A 19,869-nucleotide genomic window follows, 5' to 3' on the forward strand; every position below is an offset into this window, starting at 1 on the left:
GGAACCCCCCTTTTTTGGACGATCAATGCATTTGAATGGAGCATATAGTTGGAAGTTCCCCCACTTGTCCTGGATGTGTAACCCCTTTTTCAAATTGCTAGATCCAGTGGCGGATGCAGAAATTTTCATAAGTGGGGCCCACTGACTGACCTAAGAGGGGGCCCGCTCCAGTCACGCTTCAGTGATTCCCTATATAAGCAACCAATTTTTTTCCCAAAAAGGGGGGCCCCTGCCCCCCCCCCCTAAATCCGCCTATGAGATCCGCCCCTGAAAACAGACTTCTATTGTTGTTCAAAACAATACTGCCAACTACATATAGGCATCATCATAATATGCTTTTCTGTGTTTCGTTTAAAAAAACATCGACAGTAGTAAGGGAGCTACCATTTGATTTTTATGGGGGGGGGGGGGGGGGGGGGGGGGGGGGGCTAGGAAGAAATTTGAAAAAAATAGGCAGGACAGGAGTTTTGAGTAAAAAAAAAAGGCAGGATGAGAAACTTGTTAAAAAAAAAAAGGCAGGATGACAATTTGTGTAAAAAAAGTCAGGATAAACTAGTAAAAAAAAAGGCAGGACCGAATAGAGTAAAAAATAAAAAGGCAGGACAGAGATTACAACTAAAAAAAAAAAAGCCGGACAATTTTTTTCATCCTAGCCCCCCCCCCCCCCCCCCAAAAAAAAAAAAATCAAATGGTAGCTCCCTAAATATCAAACAGAAATCAATTTTCCAAAATTTCAGACAAGGAAGTAAAAGTACGCAAAAAATGTGCTAGTTACATTATAGTGTGTAGAGAATAAGAAGATGTTACTTCCATGATAGACCTAAATATAAAGCTTTAATACACCCATCACATAAACTTAACATGATTCTAGAAAATGAGGTCAAGGTCAGATTAACGAAACGCTAAATACATGGATACGCATTTAATACACTAAATAAGGTTGACCTTTTGCTTATAGTTTTTAAGAAACAGATTTAATCAAGAATACCAAACATTGACTAATGAACTATGAAAATGAGGTCAAGATCCGTTGAATCATGCCAGACAGACATTTACACCGTACAATCAATCTATGCATTAACTATAGTTTACGTTTTGCTTATAATAGCTTAGAAACATACTTAAGGCCGTACGGTGACCTATAGTTGTTAATGTCTGTGTCATTTTGGTCTTCTGTGGATAGTTGTCTCATTGGCAATCATACCACATTTTCTTTTTAATATATTAAGCATTAAAACTTAACATGACCAATGAACCACGAAAATGAGGTCAAGATCAGATAAAATTAAGAAAGGAAATGGTGGATGTGTCTTGCCAGACAGACAGTTACACCTTATAAGCCTTCCATACACCAAATATAGCATACCTATTGCATAAAGTTAGAAAAACAGACCAAAACACAAAAACTTGACTACTGGAAACCATGAAAATGAGGCCAAGGTCATATGATACCTACCAGTTGGACATGTACATATAACAATCCTTCTATACACTAAATATAGCATACATATTACATAAAGTATAAGAAAAACAGACCAAAACACAAAAACTTAACTACAACCCTGAACTATGAAAATGAGGTCAGTTCAGATATATAAACACTAGTCCTATAATATAAGACTCTGAAGGTAAAAAAAAAAATATCCGATAAAAAACGTTGAATGTAAATGATATGAACCTTCAGAGTCTTATATTATAGGACTATATAAACACCTGCCAGCTGATAATGTACACCTTACAATCCTTCCATACACCAAATATACTAGACCTATTGATTATGGTATCTGAGATATGGACATGACCACCAAAACTTGACATTGTTCACTGATCCATGAAATGAGGTGGAGGTCAAGTGAAAACTATCTGACTAGCATGAGGACCTTGCAAGGTACGCACATACCAAATACATTATCCTATTACTCATAATAAGAGATAAATTAATAGTAGAAAAAAGCTTAACCTTTTTCAAGTAGTCACTGAACCATGAAAATGAGGTCAAGGACAGTTGACACGTTTCAAACAGAAACTTTATAACATAAGGCATCTATAAACAAAGTATGAAGCATCCAGGTCTTCCACCTTCTAAAATATGACGCTTTTTAGAAGTTAGTTAACATTACCATTGCTGTCGCAGCCAGTCACTGTCCCTATGTGGAGTTTTCTGCGACAAAAGTCAAAGCTCCACAAAAACGAGAAACTATGGCAGCCGTTTTACTATTTATTCAAATTTCAAGATATCTCCTATAATATATAAGATATCTTTAATGTTATATGAGATATCTTTAATGTTATATAAGATATCTTTATTGTTATAAAAGATATCTCATAAAGTTTATATGATATCTTATATACTTTATAAGATATCTTCTAAAGTTTATAAGATATCTCATAAAGCATATTTAGGAGATACCTTATAAACTTTAGGAGAAATCATATAAACTATATAAGATATCTTATAAACTTTATGAGATATCTTATAAACTATATAAGATATCTCCTATAATATATAAGATATCTTATATAATTTCATTTTTATGAGATATCTTATATATTATATTAGATATCTTTAATGTTATATAAGATATCTCCTAAAATTTATAAGATATTTGATATACTTCATAAGATATCTTCTAAAGTTTATAAGATATCTTATAAACAATTTTTATATAAGATATCTTATATAATTTAAAAGATATCTTATATAGTTTATAAGATATCTCATATAGTTTATAAGATATCTTATATAGTTTATGAGATATCTTATAAACTTTAGAAGATATCTTATAAATTATATAATTTATATTTCTATCTATTGTCTCAAGCTGCATTAATATTATGATCAACCAGATCCCCTACCATAATTTACATTATATCGAGTTTTTAAAATTTTGGATTTATGGAACTAATTAATAATTTAACTTTTTTTATATTTTCTTCAGAGAAAACTTCAAACATTGTAAATAACTATGCTAAAATATACCAGTCTTGCTTTTAATGAATAAAAACAAAACAGCTAACTTAAGTCAGTACGAAAGCAAAATTATTGAAAAAACCTTAGACATATATATATAAGTGATTAATGGAATGCGATGTCATCTGTCATTCATGTTGAAAGTAGGTAAAAATTTCAAGCTTTTTAAATATTTCTGATCCTCAGTAAGAGATTCCATCTAGATAGCAACTATCAACTTATAATTTGGAAACAATGTTGATCAACATAATTGTGTTTAACTTACTTTATTATTTTTTTAAATTTTGAAGCATGTAATTGACAGTAATCGAAAAGTAATGTAATTACTTTTGATAAAGTAATCAATTGCAATCGATTACATACAAAAATCTGAGCAATCGATTGCACAAAATACCTTCATGTAATCGATTATTAATCGATTACATTTGCCAGTAATCATGCCCAATAGTACAACATTACTACATAGAAAAAATATGCATATAAATTTAACAGATAACTTTAGAAAGGTCTTTTATTAATCATGACTTCAATATTTGTGAATCTTCATTTCCTCAACAGCTTGACATATTGCAGACAACTGGGAGGAGTTAGGGAGGAGCTGACATATTGTTTTATATTTAAATACTCCCACCTAATCAGCCTTTTTAAAGTGCAAAATAGATCATAATCAAGGCATCTAATATAATTCTACGTATCTTGATGTGTGTGGGCATTTTTTTTAATGATTTTTCTTTAAAAAAATAATTCCAGTATTTTCCGAAACTTATATAATTGATAGTTTATATACCTTTTCAGTTCCTCAGCAGGAAATTTACTTCTGTTTTAGTACTTTTCCAAAAATTTAATTAGACCAAGTTTGTTTTACATTTTATTATCTGTATAGGTAATAAATTACAGAAAATGTTGATAATAAGTATAAAAGAAACCCCAATTAATCAAGAGAAGGAAGGAGTAACGTAGTTACTTCCTTACAAAACAAATAACCAATTAGTTTTTTTGATATATAATCTTTTATTTATAACTTCATCTTTCCAGACTGATGTTATGTTTTAGGAAGTCTAAAAAAATGTATGATACCAATAAAATGCCAATGACCCCTGTAACAATGACTGACATATATATCTTTTGGTTGGTCTGAGTTTCTTCCTGTGTAATTGTATTCATCCTCTAGAATAAAACAAACCAAAAACAACAAATAACCTTTTAAGGTGGTACCAAACACCTTGACTTAATTTGGCTCATTTAATTTTGACAAAATTTTGACACAATATTTACTTTGACCATTTGACAAAAACATAAAAATTGTAAAAGCTTTGAACCTATCACTTTCTCTGAAAATTTTCATTGGATATATAGCAGTTTGACAAACAATAATTTTGATCATTGAGATGCTTAAATACTTCCCTAAGTAGTTTAATATTTCCTTAATAAAACAACTTGATTAAAACTTTTAGCTGATTTTACAGAGTTCTCTCCCTGTAGTGTAGACTCCTAAGAATAAAATAATTAGGTAATCTTTAACCAATAATAATTTAATTTTGGATGTAACGCTTCTTCTGATTGGCTGATGTTATTTTGTTATGAGCCCATAGACATAATTTAGTCATGTGACCGTGATGTCATCAACGTTTTTTCATGGTTTTCTATGGTTTAAAATGGAATTTAGAATTAAATTATAAGAAATGACTGTAATATTTTTTCTGTCTATTCGAAATAACATAAAAATGTGGTGCACACTGTTAAATAACCCGCTACGCATGTTTTCAGTGTGCACCAGATTTTTTTATGTTATTTCTTCATAGACAGAAAAAAATATTACAGTCATACCTTAAATGGAAAATCAATTTAAATCATAATTTGAATTTTATTCATCATGTTCATTAAAATCTTCATTATTTTGATTTATATTTTTCACTCCTACAAAATAATCGATTCGTAACACCTGCTGTATAAGTTCCAACACTGAGAGTAAAATGTGAATTTTGGGTTCAACCAACTCTAAAACACCACTATCAAACAGATTTGATACTTGACCATTCCTATCTATTCCTAAATATGTCCCAGCATGCCTTGCTTTACTAATCTTTTCCAACAAAACAAGGAACAGTTTGAGATCCAATTGTTTGGTGGGCAAATTATTGTGAAATAGAATTCTGGGTAATTGTAGTACAGCAGTACTTAAAATTTTACAAAGGAGCTTAGTGTTACATGAGCTTTCTCTTTGTAAATACTCGGTAAGAAATTCAGACACTAGAAACTCAAATGTTCCTCCTCCGCCGATTACAGATATTTCAGTTCCAAACTTTTCGTTGCCATCGTCATCTTTTACATTATTTGGAGTATTAGAATTAAGAAACGATGATATTGTTTTCAAAGATTTCTGCAAATTAAGCAACGCCTGACTACATAAACCTTCAGTAGGAGCACAAATAATCAACATCTTTGGCAATGGAAGTTGACAATCTAATTCCAAATGAACACACTGTCTCCCATTAAAAATTAAAGGTTTACAAGATTTTGCACTGTGAACCATATTACTCTCCAATGTTTCAAAAATGCTAGTACATGGACTTATTTTTAAACTTGATAACAACCAATCACAATCTTCCTCTGGTACATATGGAACAACACTGATTCTGTGTAATTCAAAAAGCTGTATAGCTTGGTCCGATACTTTTTCCGAGCATAGAATAAGTTGTATATTTTCTCTTTTACACATTTCTACGAATTTCTTTAAAAGATAATAATGATGGTCCACGAATCTGGTTAAAGATGATTCATTCTTCAGGCTTATTATCTCCCTTGTTTCTACATTTTTTGGATGTCCTGTTATTGGGAACAAACATATTACGAATCTCACATATTGAAATGAGTTATTTTGACAATACATAGCAAATCTTCTTTCAATGAGAAATGGTGACAGAGTTCTCGATTCACTGTATGGTAGACTAGGAACTTTAATACAAAAATGATCAAAGTTGTCAACCATACATTTAATATTGTTTATTATTACTTCATCTTGTCCATCTGAACAGACTGCTTCATTCACCATGGTAACAAAATGCTCAATGATTCTTTCTTGGAAACTGTTAGATAAAGACGTTCTTAAAATTTCACAAACTGTACCAGCAGAAATAACTCGTTCTGAACCAGGTATTTTTGATTTTATGAAAGAAGCCAGTTTCGAATTGATTTCAAATTTAATTTTTTGAATAGCACATACACAATCATTGTGACTTGTAGACTTGAATTCTTGCTGTAAAAGTTCATGGAAGAATTTTGATAAATATAGTATAAAAGTTTTACTGCCATCTCCTGTGAAATTGACCGTTCTTGTCATGGAATCAATGATTAGTCTTGCAATAGGATGACCAAATTGAAGTTTTCTTAACACTGTTTTACCATCACTAGAGATAATCACCTGGCCTGTTTCCGTAGCCAACAGGATTTTTGATCCACGAGGTCCAAGGGAGTGTGAAATTATTCTATCAAGCGTATCACAAATCTGTACAATTGTTTTCAGTTCTACTTTGTGGTAATTTATTGCCATTGCTTCTACTACTAATAATTAGTACTTTTTGCCATTGCTTCTACTAAACTTTCTAGTGATATTAGCCTCATCTGACTTTTTAACCTGAAAGTAAAAAAACACAATAAATTATATTGAAATATTATCATACTAATCATACCACATCATCTTATTTATGTATTGGTTTTTATTTTAATATCTGAAGGATGATATTTGATAGATTAACATATATCAGAGATGTATTATATTTCTCTGCATATACATGTACATATATAATTATAGTATACTGTAAATTCAAAAATAACGGTAATGTTTTTTTTAAACTAGCTTTTATAATTTCAGCAGTGATTATCCATCACAAAAATTTTTCAATTCATAATTAGATTTTTTACCAGTAATCAGTGACTCACACACATTAGTTTCTATATTTTCAATACTTAAAAAAAATAAATTCAAGGGGACAAAAAGTGAACTTTTAATATCTTATCCTTAGCTGCCGTGGTGTAGTGGTTAGTGCATCGGACTACTAACACAAAGGTTTCTGGTTCGATTCCCGTCTGGGATGAAAATTTCAGGGACTGAATTTTCGGCACTCCCTTGACACCATTTGCGAGTATGGTCTTGAGGAAACGATGATAGTCCGTCAGAAGGGGACGATAAATGGCTGACCCGTGTTAAGAGAGAGCCATATCTCTTGCACGTTAAAGACACCCTTGTAGATTTCGAAAAAAGAGCAGGCTAATGCCGCTACAAGGCAGCACTCGCACCCGCAAAGTGGAAAGGGATTAATATAAGTTGCAAAACTTGTTTCCAAATCCACTATAATTAAATATGTTTAAAAAACTAACCTAGATATTAAAATACTTTCAGAGGATAATTTATACAGAAAACATGGTATGGACTATACATTTGTATATGGACAGGACTAATTGTCTAGTTGAACTTTTTAATAATTCATAAATTGAAAAAAAAAACTCACATATTTTATGATAAATTAAGTATTGTAAGAAACAGGATTATTCTGAATAGACTAGATCTAGACTATTACATCAAATGGATGATATTTATTTACAAAAAAAGGGGGAGGGGTAAAGTAAATGTACCACAGAAATGCAAAAAAATATTACTGTTACAAAGTCAAGATAAAACCAGGTGCTCCGCAGGGCATAGCTTTATACGACCACAGAGGTCAACCCTGAACAGTTGGGGCAAGTATGGACACAACATTCAAGATTGATACAGCTCTGAATTTGGATTGTGATCATATTTTTGACATAATATTGGTTTCTGACACAAAACAAATGTCAAGATCTTACAAATCTATTGCGCAATATTGTGCAATTAAAGATTTCTTCTTCAAACTTTTCAACCCCCCCTTTTTTTTGCAATTAGTCCAAAACCTGACATTTTATTATACATTATTTACAAGTAGTGTGAGGGAGGTAAATCCGAACAAACCTAACATTATATGTGAAATGTTTCTGAATTACCTCCCTTACACTGCTTTTAAATCATCTTATTTGTCCATTGACCAGAAAAACCTAGTTTCCCCTTTTTTTAACCCTAATTCCAAAACATTTTGAGCCATAACCCCCCAAAGTCAATACTAACCATCCCTTCATGGTATGAAAACTTGTGGTACAATAACAGAGAGATTCATACACTTAAACACAAGTTATTGTTTGAAAACTACAAAAATGCTTATTTTGGGCCCCCTTTTTGGCCCCTAATGCCTAAACTATTGAGACCATAGCCCCCAAATTCACTCCCAACCTTCCTTTAACACTTTCGCTCCTGAATTAAAGTGCAGAAATCGTCGAATTCTAGCAAACGACAGTAAATTGATCATTCATAAGCCATGTGGGGAAAGAAAAGTTTGTTCTTCAAGGGGTGTTAATGTCATTTTGTTGATTGATTGTGATTTGAAGCTTCTGAAAAATATAGAGATCCATTCACTAAAACTAAAGTTATTGTCCGGAAACTAAATGCGTCTAAGGACGGCAATGACACTGACATGATAGCATTATACGATGGAAAAAAAATTGCGGTCGGATAAAAAGCTGTATTTTGATATTAGTAAATATGATGTTGTTTTTTTTAATTTTGTTAAAAAGTGTTTAGTCGTTTTAAATAAGAACATAATTTTTTTCGCCTGCATGTGAAAAAACTTCCTGATTATCGATATTTAAATACATGCGATCTCATCTGATAGTGTTAATGCATAAAAAAAATATAAGATATATACAAAAAAAGACAAACAACAACTATGAAAAACACATGATCCACAATAGCCTACACAATGTAATTGGGTTAAATCAGCATAAACACAAACTGGACCTTTTGTCACTATAGAATTTTGTAGAGACAAATCTGTACAGAGATTGTGGAAACTTTTAATGAGAACATGACTTTCAAAATGGGAATTGAGGTGGTTAAAGATTCTTGATTTAGAAAGTATAGCATTTCAAGAGTAACAAAACTGTATGTAAATAGGTTTCCTGCTCTATGGTTGGGTTGTTGTCTCTTTGACACAATCCCCATTTCCATTCTAAATTTAAGATAAAATATATCATAAGCATGATAAGTAAATTGTATGTATTGCAAAAAGGCTTGACCCAAAGATATTTGAACTTTGTGTTTGGTTTGAAAAGCTATATAGGGGTCTCATTGGGGGGTTCTGATCCCGGATCCCACCTGGTGTTTCGTAAGATTCCTGTATCCTGCTTACACTATGTACATAAGCAATTCTCATTTTTTTGGTAATTTCCTGTGTCCCGCTGGACTTCATTTCCCGTTTTCACAGCACAATAATTTGACTTTCATGTTTCAGGCTTACAAAAGATCGGCAATCCCGTGTCACGCTTAGACCCCAATGAGACCCTGACTATATAAAATATCAACACAAAAATGGTTTCCAAGTTGCAAGTTTTTTTTAACTGGTTTGTTTGGAAAGATTACCAGTACTGTACTAGTACTGTTATAGAGTTGTATTTGCAATATCACCAGCAGTCATGAAAAACATGCATTCGTTTAATGAGAAAAAAGTTATAATATGCGAAAAATGCACTGGCTACCAACCAATCAAAATCTGGCATTCTTAAATAAGGTGTGATTATCAGTGAAATAATTGCTTGTTAGCAATATTCTGAAAATAGCTATAAAACCTTACAAATAGTTCTTTTACATGAAATATATCTGTTCAATATTCAAGTAAACATATACAACCTTGATTTTGAATCAATAGTCAAAATATGGATCAGTTGCACATTCTATACAATAAATTATATCACATTTCATGGTCATTTGTCATTGTTTATCAAAAACTTGTGAATTATGTCAAAAGAGCTGTTATAAAACAGGTTTATTAAATAAGGTAATTAATCAAAGTGTTTTACAAGAACTGTAATATAATATATGTGTGTGAAAGCAAAACTATCAATAACAAAAATCTGGATTGATAATTGGAAATTTAACAGTACATTTCATAAATAGTATGAAATTAAACATGTGTGTTCCCATTTCAACAGGTGTCTCAAGTTGCTATATTCCAGAAAACAAATTCCACTCTAAATTTCATTCAACTAGTATTTGTCATATTTACATCGTACCACTGTACCAGCTGCTTGCTTGCTAATAATACTGAAACCTTTTCTCTTTGCATTTACACATGCATTGACATGCAAAGCAAGTAGTTATGTATAGCTGAGGACTCATTTATTTGGTTTTTTGACACAACACAAGAGTTAGACAGTGCTTAAGATTTCATATGGACATGATCTTTTTACAAATGTTTAAACTTGCCAAGCAAGCAGCTTTTAAACTATAGGCTCTCAACTTGGTCCATGTGCATGTTTGAGTCTTGACAAGGGACACTCTCTAATTTTTAAGATTAGAATAGAATTTGTGACAAATAAACTCTGTTTTGTTGATCTTGTCAAGTTTTATTACTGATCATTTGGGACCAAATATGCATTTAGTTTCTCTCTATTTTCTTTAGTTTTTTTCTCAAAACAAAAAAGAGGGTAAAAAAATGCATTTACATTGTAAGGGCAATCACTCCTATAAAAAGTGACAGTCTACTAACTATCTTGGCCAAATTTGACCTGTTAGTAGATCTGGCCTTGTTGAACATACATGTACTTGTTATTAAAAGAGAGGCGAAAGATACCAGATTGACATTCAAACTCATAAACTGAAAACGCCATGGCTAAAAAAGAAAAAAGATCGACAGAAAAACAATGGTACACAAAATACATCAGAGAAAACTGAAGACTGATCAACACAAACCACACCTAAAATTGGGGGTGATCTCACATGCTCAAGAAGGGTAAGCAGATCCTGCTCCACATACATGTATCTATGCCTATGGCACCTTTTGTGTTTATTGTTTATCAAAATTTTTGTCATATATATTGCAAATTGCAAGATGACTGGTACCGTTCAGTGGCGTAGATTTCATGTATGCTCAGATGCTCAAGCATCCACATCATTTTGACAAAAAAAATTTTTTTGTTAAAATAAATATATTGCAAGAGTTGGCAACATATACATGTACATGTACACATGCATTGACATGGTGGTATCCGAATGTAACAAGGGTAAGAATATCAGAATAGCATCTAACCATTTTCGAAGCAGTATGTGCGTTTTTTCCTTTGTGTAAACAAGATGGACAAATACTGGGACTTATAGTAGATAAATCGCAAAACAGTGTTCTCGACTTTTTCGTAAGAATTCTACTTCGTAAGCACGTCGTCGGCTACGGCAAGTGCAGATGATGATGATGAAACGTAGACCTGCAGACAAGTTTGGTCTGAAATTAAGTCAACCCTCTGTTGGAGGCTCCGAGCTATGACATAGCAATGTTACTAGTCTAAAAAATATCTGAAACATCATATCCTGATATCCTTTCCTGTGACACGAAAGACGACGTGATAAAAACTTTATTTGTAATGAAGTGTTATCATTCCTGGGGTTTTAAATACTCTTTAAAGTTTTCCATCTCGGTACAAATATTAATGTCGCTTTCAATAAAAGATCAGAGTTCCAATGTCCCCCACATTGGACACATTTTATATATCCAAGATACAAGGGCAAAAACTAAACAAAGCACTTTTTTCTTTTTTCTCTTTTTTCTTTATATCTCAAGAGAAATAAAAGCTTCAGAACAAATACAATGGGATTTGCATTATAATTATATTTCCAAGGGGCATAAATGGTTAAAAATATTTGATCAGGATTTATACTCTCATGTGTGAAAGACATTGCTGCATGTCAGATGATATAAGTTTCACAAAAATCTGGCAAGAATTGTACACATGACAGCTTTAACAAGACCGGACGGATGGACAGCCGGTATTTCCATATCCCCTCACAGCAATGGGTTAACAAAAGTTATCAAAAACCCCATTGGGAGGCTTAAATTCCGGGAAAAAGGGGGTGGGGTCACTTCTGTTCCAAACTTCCAAAGTTCCATAAACAGAAGTGCCGCTGTAATGAGTTTGTTTTTGAGATGTCAAATATAAAATTTGGTGTGAAACTTTTACATCAAATATTTCTGAATTTAATGTCAATGATGGTAGTCAAGTTGGAGAATACAATAAATTTCTATTGGAAATATAATGTATATTGGTGGGTATTTTGAAATTAAACAAAAATCTAATCAGTGTCGGATTATAGAAGTGTACACATGCATACAGGGACAACGTCCGAAAAATATAATTTTCTGCATAACCATGATAAAAAACTCAATAAGACAACTCGGATCATCCCTAAGGACAACAAACAGAGTGTTAAGGAGGCTCGAGGGTATAAAAATTTCAGAAAAAAATCAAACATTTGTTTTTCATTACAAATTTTATTTATTTCCTTTTGTAGTTGTTACTATATCATATGGTACAAAAATCATTCAAAACAATTAATTCGTGTTGGCCCCAGATGACTTTCAAAACGTATACATCATTGAAAAAGTTCCAAATTATCTCCTTTTGGTGGAAAAATGCCATTTTTTGGCTCTTAAACTGAAATATCTTTTTCAAATCATCGGTGACCTATCTTTTTTAATATAATTTCCATATAAGCTGTACTTAAACTAAATTATTGTAAAAGTTTAGCAATTTCTGTAATAAATTTCTTTTTTTTATTTCGATATTACCTTTATTTCTCCTATTACTTCAACAGAAAAAAAACACCTTTACAAAAATGTATGCTTCTTTCGAAGGCAGATTGTGAGCGCAAATGAACGGTGACCCCACTTTTTTATTTTATTTTTCTATTAACTATAAGATAAAGTTCATTTATAGAAAAATATAGAGAAATCCTATATAAATGATTTAGACCTGCGAACCCCCTTAAAAGAGGATTTTAATTATAAATGAATTATTATATGATATATTTTAGATTGCAACATCATTTCGGCATGTTACTGATTTTGCAAAAACAACAAAAAAACTTGAATCGTCTATTTGGAACAACATTCAATTGTCTATATAGACGACTCTGTAACGGTTTATTTCTTCCTCTGTGATATTTTATCCTGAGGATAATTTGTCCTGGTAATTTTTTTCCAGGCATGGTATTTCACAGGTTGATTTTTTCCAGAGGAGTGAAAATCTGTGTTATGCGGATAGTATGTACCGATATATATTTGCTGTACTATATTTCACAGAACCGTGTGAAATAGAGTCCCATTAACTACTATGTAAATTACTCACAATCAATATATACCTGACAATAATTATAAAATGTTTCACAAAGGTAGACCAAATTTGCATAATTTATTAAAGGGAGGTAATTATGAGCAATTTATATTTTAAAGATATTAATTAATATAATATATTTCTGAATCTATTTTATAGTGAAATTTTTCATTGAATCTTATATTTTATATATATTCATTTATATAAAAAGATGACTTACAACTTGATTTAATAAGACAGATAACATTTCACAGGTAAAAACTATCCAGCTGTTAAACATGCTTTTGTTCCAATATATTGTTCTGCTATAATTTATCTGATTTCCATATAATCAACAACTACATGTACATCTCTGTTCCCAGACAAAACTATTTATACAGTTAAAAATATCATCATAATCAAATTCTTCTATTACTGTTAACAGTAGTAATGCAAAGTTCTATATATATTTCTACCTTACTTTTAAATTTATATTTGTACTGAGATCTGAAAACAACTCACTTTTACATGTATTTCACTAACCTTATTTAATCATGATATTATTTTAACAATTACGATCTTTGAAATTACTTCTGGTTTTCTTCCCTATGTACATGTACATGTTCATGATAATTTTTTTTTTAAAAGGATGATATTGACTTGAATATTTCAGGAAATTATATTATTTCAAGGATAATTTGTGAAATTATTTCCCATTATAATAAAAAATTTTTTTAACAATTTCGCTTTATTTCAAATACACTATTATTATTTCATAGTATTTTTAAAGGATAAGCTTTTTCTAATATATCTATTCAATAAGTTAACTACCCAGATATAATTTCAGGGCAAAGGATAAAATATCCCAGGGCAATATTTTCCTCTGGATAAAAAAATAACAACAACTACTGTGACATTTTTTCCTCCAGATCAAATTTCAACCGGATATAATTTTGCTTTACATCTCTTCATAAACAGTCCAAGTTACGTTATTTATAGAATGAAATTCAAAACAGTGTGGCTGTGGTCATTGATTGACAGATTAAATTCATCCTTTGACTGGGACAATTTACGTGAACGTTTGTCTGTAACGACCACTGTTCACGACGTACCTACGATAGACATTTAAACTGTGGGGTCACCAAAGGTTTCTTAACGCCTTTAATTATAAAATAATTCGAAAAATTAATCAGGAATAACCTTTATGTTTTGATTTATATAATTGATATAAATCAAAACATCGTGTTATTTCTGATTAATTTTTCGAATTACTTTCTTAAGATGTTGAGAACCTTTGGTGACCCCATAGTTTAACAGTGTTCTCCCCAGGATTTTGGGATAGCACCAGGGTAACGCGTGTCGAAATGATTTGTACAATATGTCATGTCGCGTTGCATCGCTTATTTTTTCTTCTTGTTAGTTTTTGTGCCATTACCTTTTTGTCTTTTGTTTTGTTTACTGTGTTATGTAGACTTTGGGTAAAAAAAAAAATACTGGTAAAAATAAAGTAAATCAAACAGTTTGTATACTTTAATATCTTTTAAGAATAAATAACAGAAAGCACTAATAGTCTTTAAACTAGTCACTTTTTATACTTTGATCAAGCCAATTTTGTCCTGATACTTGTATAGTTACACTACACATTCCTCATTTTTGTTAGATTACACCATAACAATTAACTTTAAACAAGATTAAATTTTAATGTAGAACCTTTAGTAAATTAAATACTATTTTCCATAGCTTTAGACATGATTCTTTTAGACCAATAAAATTGTTGTTAAAATCATTATTGTGTTATTTCATGATAGACATGAAAAGTATACTTGTATTATCTATGTGGACACTCGTGAAAGGATGTCATGTCTAGCTAAATTCCAATCATTGTAAATTAATTTTGTAAAAGTTATTCATTACTCTTCTTTAATACTACTCAACTATAAATCAGTATACATCAAATGAAATGGAAGTTTTTAACGACCTTGACTGGCTATACAGCCCTTACACGGTCAATAGAAGTATAAATGGATATACTACATATTTAATATAATATGTCTGTGCTTTAATAAAAGTATGATTGTCAAAAATAATTTGCAATATATTTTTGTTGGTATATTCAAAGAAAGTTTTTATCCTTGAGGTAACATCCTTACATAATTTTGCATTCAATTTGTACTTTATTTCTATTTTAAATGATGGATAATATTTTAGGAGCACATTTTTGTAATAAGCTAAATCAGGGGAAGTAACTCACGTTTTAAAAATACGCAAATCATTAATGACCAAAGTCTGGAGTAATAGAGTTTATTAACAAATGTCTGCTTGTCCCTCAAAAGTCTCATAAGTCTGTGATGATTAAGTTATGATCTCTTAATCAATTAAAATACAAGAATCATGTACATCCATTAAATCCAATCATCAAGGTTAACCTCAAAAGGTAAATCGATCACGTGGTGTAAGCAATCTTCGTTGTCAGAACTGGATTGAACTGGTTTGAACTGGTCAATTTTCATCTGAAATTTTATACCACACGGGAAGGTTTACCGTTATGATTTTTTTTACCGAAAATTTTAGCACCACGGTGAAAAATTATACATCGCGGCAAGAACGATACCACCACGGTAGAAAATTATACATCGCGGGCCCGTGGTCCTTTAAAGGCCTGGGGAGAACACTGTTTAAGTCATTATTAGTGTCTTTAAAAAGTACATAGTGAGCAGTGGTCGTTACATACAAACGTTCACCTAAATTGTCCCAGTCAATGGATGAATTTAATGTGTCAATCAATGGCCACAGCCACACTGTTTTGAATTTCATTCTATGTAAATCGGCTTCAAAACTTTAAATCATTTATTTCATCAAAAGCCTTATTTTATACTTAGTCTGAATTTTTATTATTGACGGTCCAAGTTGTCTAATTTATGGTCCATGTTTTCTTATACACCTTATCGCTATTTAGACTTTAGTCCAATCCGGGAAAAACAGTCATTTATACAACTTCCTGTTAGGGTCACCGGCCGAAAAATGGAGGTCATCATTAGTGAGCTGAGGGAGAAAAAACTTTAGAAAGTGATCATCAAGAAACTTTGATATAGTATGATCCACTTTTTTCGAAATTAAAATTGAAGTAAAAAAATATTTTGTTTGAAGTATTTACGGTAGTTTAAACAGGTCTCATTAAAAAGTATCATGCATGGTGAATTGTTTAAACAGGGTCCCAGATAGCTTCAACTGGATGAAAAAGTTGTGTAATTTTAGAACTTATCCGGAATGGAATAAATAGCGATTAGGTGTAATTTGAGTCCGAGTTGTCTTCATAGACAGTCCGAGTAGTCTTTTATGGAAACGGTCCGAGTTGTCTTGCACCCCCAGACTAAGTATAAACAAGGATTTGTATAGTAAGATTCCAATCCTTCTTACTATACAAATCCTTGGTATAAATTAGAGTTTTGAAGATATAAATTATTCTATGATAAAGAGTGTTTCTGATAAGAAGTTTCTGATCTAAGACACCTTAGACGGTCCGAGTTGTCTTTTTTTTAGATAGTTCGAGTTGTCTTTTTTTTAGATAGTCCGAGTTGTCTTTTTTTTAGATAGTCCGAGTTGTCTTTTTTTTTATTAAGAGTAAGACGGTCCGAGTTGTTTCCTGTACGATTTGTCTCGCACCGGATGTGTCAGTGGGGCGAGCTGTCATCGATTCGACTCTGTTTGTACCTACTAAACACTTTGTTACAAAAGTAAGACACCTTTGACAATCTTATAAGACTTTAAAATTCTTACTGCCAGGACTTTGTTTACATGAGAGCCATGTGTTAGTAAATCTCTATCAATAAGAGAAAGAGGACATGAATTAAATCATTTAGAAGACTAAGACTTTTCTTTTCTAGCGAAGATAAAAATAGATCCGACTTCACGCATGCCCAGCAGAACTGCGGGAAATTTGACACAACATGGACATCTTAGACGAAAAAGAACTTGAAAGTATAACAAATTTCAAAAAACATCATTTCATTTTCGTTAGGATTATACCAATAGAAATGAAACAAAACCAAGGGACGTAAGAAAGGTTTCTAATCACTCCAGGCAAGGCCTAACCTCACCTGAATCTGCATGATTTTTGTAAACAAACACACAGGCCACAGGCACTTGTTTCGAATTATAGTTATCCCGTACCATTGTAAACTCGTACCAACGTCAACTCGTACCACTAAAAAAAAACTCGTACCAATGCAAATGTGAGCCAAAATTTGTTCCTGTGAAAAAAGTTCCAGTGGAACTAATATCACAGGAAATATGTTCTGGGAGAACTTTTTTCATAGATAATTTCAATATAATTTGTTCCATCTCTATGAAATAAGTGTCACACTTTACCTGGTGAAATAAGTACCAGGTTGGTGATATTTGTTCCTTACCTAGTGAAATAGGTTCCAGGTTTATGAGATTTGTTCCTTACCTGGTGAAATAAGTTCTGGGTTTGTGAAATTTGTTCCTCACCTGGTAAAATAAGTTCCTAGTCTGTGAAATATGTTCCACTGGTTAAACAGGTTATCTTATATACTGAACATTTGTCATCAATGAGTTTAAAGTTATCATTCAAGGGCATTATAAAAATAAGTATAATATATTGATAATATAATAAATGAGAAATGTAATTCATCCAATAAGAATCTTAAGGACTATAGCAAATGTTTAATTATAAACGTAAAAAATATCAAAATGACAGTCCCACTTTTTAAAGCAGAAAAGAGTAGGATAAGAAAAATCTTTTAGAAAAAATTAAAGTCAAAGAACATGAACATATGAACTAATTTGGAAAGGACGAAATAACTGATTAATGATTGTAAAAGACATGAAGAAACAAAAGACACACTCTTTTGAAACTGTTCCATGACAAGTACATGTATGACTAGAAATATGTACATATTGGTCTTAAACTAATATCACAGGAACTTATTTAAAACTTTTAATATTAACTGGAACAAAATTCATGGAGCTATGATATTTGTTCTGGAACTTATTTCATATTTGGTCCAAAAATTAGTTCCGGAACAAATTTTACAGTGCTGGAACATATTTTCTGTGATATAAGTTCCGGCGGTACATATTTCCTATGAAATTTGTTCCAGCGGAACAAATGTCACGCCGGAACATATTTTTTGTTACACAAACTCGTACCACTGCTAACTCGAACCAACTTATTTAAATGCATTTAAATGGTGTTAAATAATGAAGATATACTTTACTTTCACTCAATACCTCTTGAGTCTGTAAAATATATATAATTTGAAAGTACAATGAACAATTTGTAGCTAATGTTCCTTGTCTATTGGTCCTGGATAGAAAATACTTGAGTTGGGTTTTTAAATTACTTATATTTGTAATATTATTAAAGTTTCACCCCAAGAAAATATTGAATTTTCATGAATAAATCTTAGCAGTTAAAACGGTTAATCAAAATGATTTCCAAAATGAAATTCTTACTGTCTATCAATAACAATGAAATGTAACTGTTTCATGTGATCATGGATTACAGCTTTAATTAATTTAATTTGGATATAGATATTCAACTTAAGGTACAGTTAAAGCAATGTTTTTTTCACTTTCTTCTGGATTAAAACTAGTTTGAAAGATCAGTTTAAAAAATAAAGCTTATAAAAACATTCAAATTTTTGTCTAAGCTTTCCTTAAAATCCAGTATAAAGTTCAAGTGATTCAACTTTATTTTTATTAAGTTCACGAAAAAAAAAAAAACATAAAACATTCATGTTTTTTAATATATTTTTAATGGTACGACTTCCCAGTGGTACAAGTTTACGTTGGTACGAGTTAACTTTTTTGGTACGAGTTAACGTGGTACGAGCTTTTCCGTGGTACGAGTTAACTTGCTTCCCTTCTTCCCTTGTTTCTATCCATGGCATAGGCATAGGAAGGTCAACTATCCATATAAATAGAAGAAGGTGGCTAACGAATTTTTTTTAAAGTTATGACAGTCTCCGCTTCGGACGCTTTTTGTACCCTTTAAATTAATGCAATAAATCCCTACCTTATATGAATCGATTCAGTGAATATTTTCCTTTAACACTAAACTAATTTGATATCCCCCACAGTGTTCCTCTTCACAGTAATCTAACAAGTGCCTGTCACACAGGCACTTGTTTCTATCACAGGCGCCTGTTTCTATCCATAGGAAGGTCGACTATCCATATACCTAGAAATAAATATAAATTCTATTTATATGGATAGTTGACCTTCCTATGGATAGAAACAAGTGCCTGTGAACAAACAGGTTGGTTAAGATCCTCATAAATGGTAGTCCAAATAATTTTGACATCTTGTTTCTTGGAAGGCGATTTTAAATTTTGCTTTGACACCTTCCTGCGACAATCGGGACCATCTCCATAAAAGACTACTTTATGTCAGAAGACAACTCGGACTGTCAATAAGAAAACATGGACCGTCAATAATAAAAACTCAGACTAAGTATAAAATAAGACTCTTGACGAAATAAACGATTTAACAGGGTATAAAAGTAGCAGGGCCCCTAAAATTTGGTGTGGGCTACTTAAATTTCTGCTTTTCTTGTATAGGACTATATATATTGGCTACAAAATTTAAGCTGTGGGCTACCAAATGCCAATGTCTTAAGTTCTATCCCTGTTTAAAGGGAAAAGTTTTGAAGCAGAATTATATAAATA

General features: G+C 31.6%; 2 protein-coding genes across 3 annotated transcripts in view; one reads left to right on the forward strand and one right to left on the reverse strand.

Moving 5' to 3' along the window:
* Positions 1–3,464: 3,464 nt before the first annotated feature.
* Positions 3,465–16,972, reverse strand: LOC143079620 (BBSome complex assembly protein BBS10-like). Of its 2 annotated transcripts, none has more exons than XM_076255059.1 (2): positions 16,921–16,972; positions 3,465–6,605 (listed from the first exon to the last, which is right to left on the reverse strand). In XM_076255059.1, exon 2 carries the CDS (start codon positions 6,519–6,521, stop codon positions 4,836–4,838), a length of 1,686 nt encoding a protein of 561 aa, XP_076111174.1. In that variant the 5' UTR covers positions 6,522–6,605; positions 16,921–16,972; the 3' UTR covers positions 3,465–4,835. The 2 variants fall into 2 exon arrangements, with proteins under 2 accessions (XP_076111174.1, XP_076111175.1); XM_076255060.1 differs by having other exon boundaries at positions 16,893–16,955.
* A 94-nt stretch (positions 16,973–17,066) lies between these two features.
* The window catches only part of LOC143078596 (tonsoku-like protein), a 157,090-nt gene continuing 154,287 nt past the window's right edge, over positions 17,067–19,869 (forward strand). Inside the window, exon 1 of the mRNA XM_076253452.1 lies at positions 17,067–17,155. Coding sequence (XP_076109567.1) covers positions 17,125–17,155 — 31 coding nt within the window. The 5' untranslated portion in view covers positions 17,067–17,124. The remainder of the gene's footprint in view (positions 17,156–19,869) is intronic.

Source organism: Mytilus galloprovincialis, chromosome 6, assembly GCF_965363235.1.
Source record: "Mytilus galloprovincialis chromosome 6, xbMytGall1.hap1.1, whole genome shotgun sequence".
Lineage (NCBI taxonomy): Eukaryota > Metazoa > Mollusca > Bivalvia > Mytilida > Mytilidae > Mytilus > Mytilus galloprovincialis.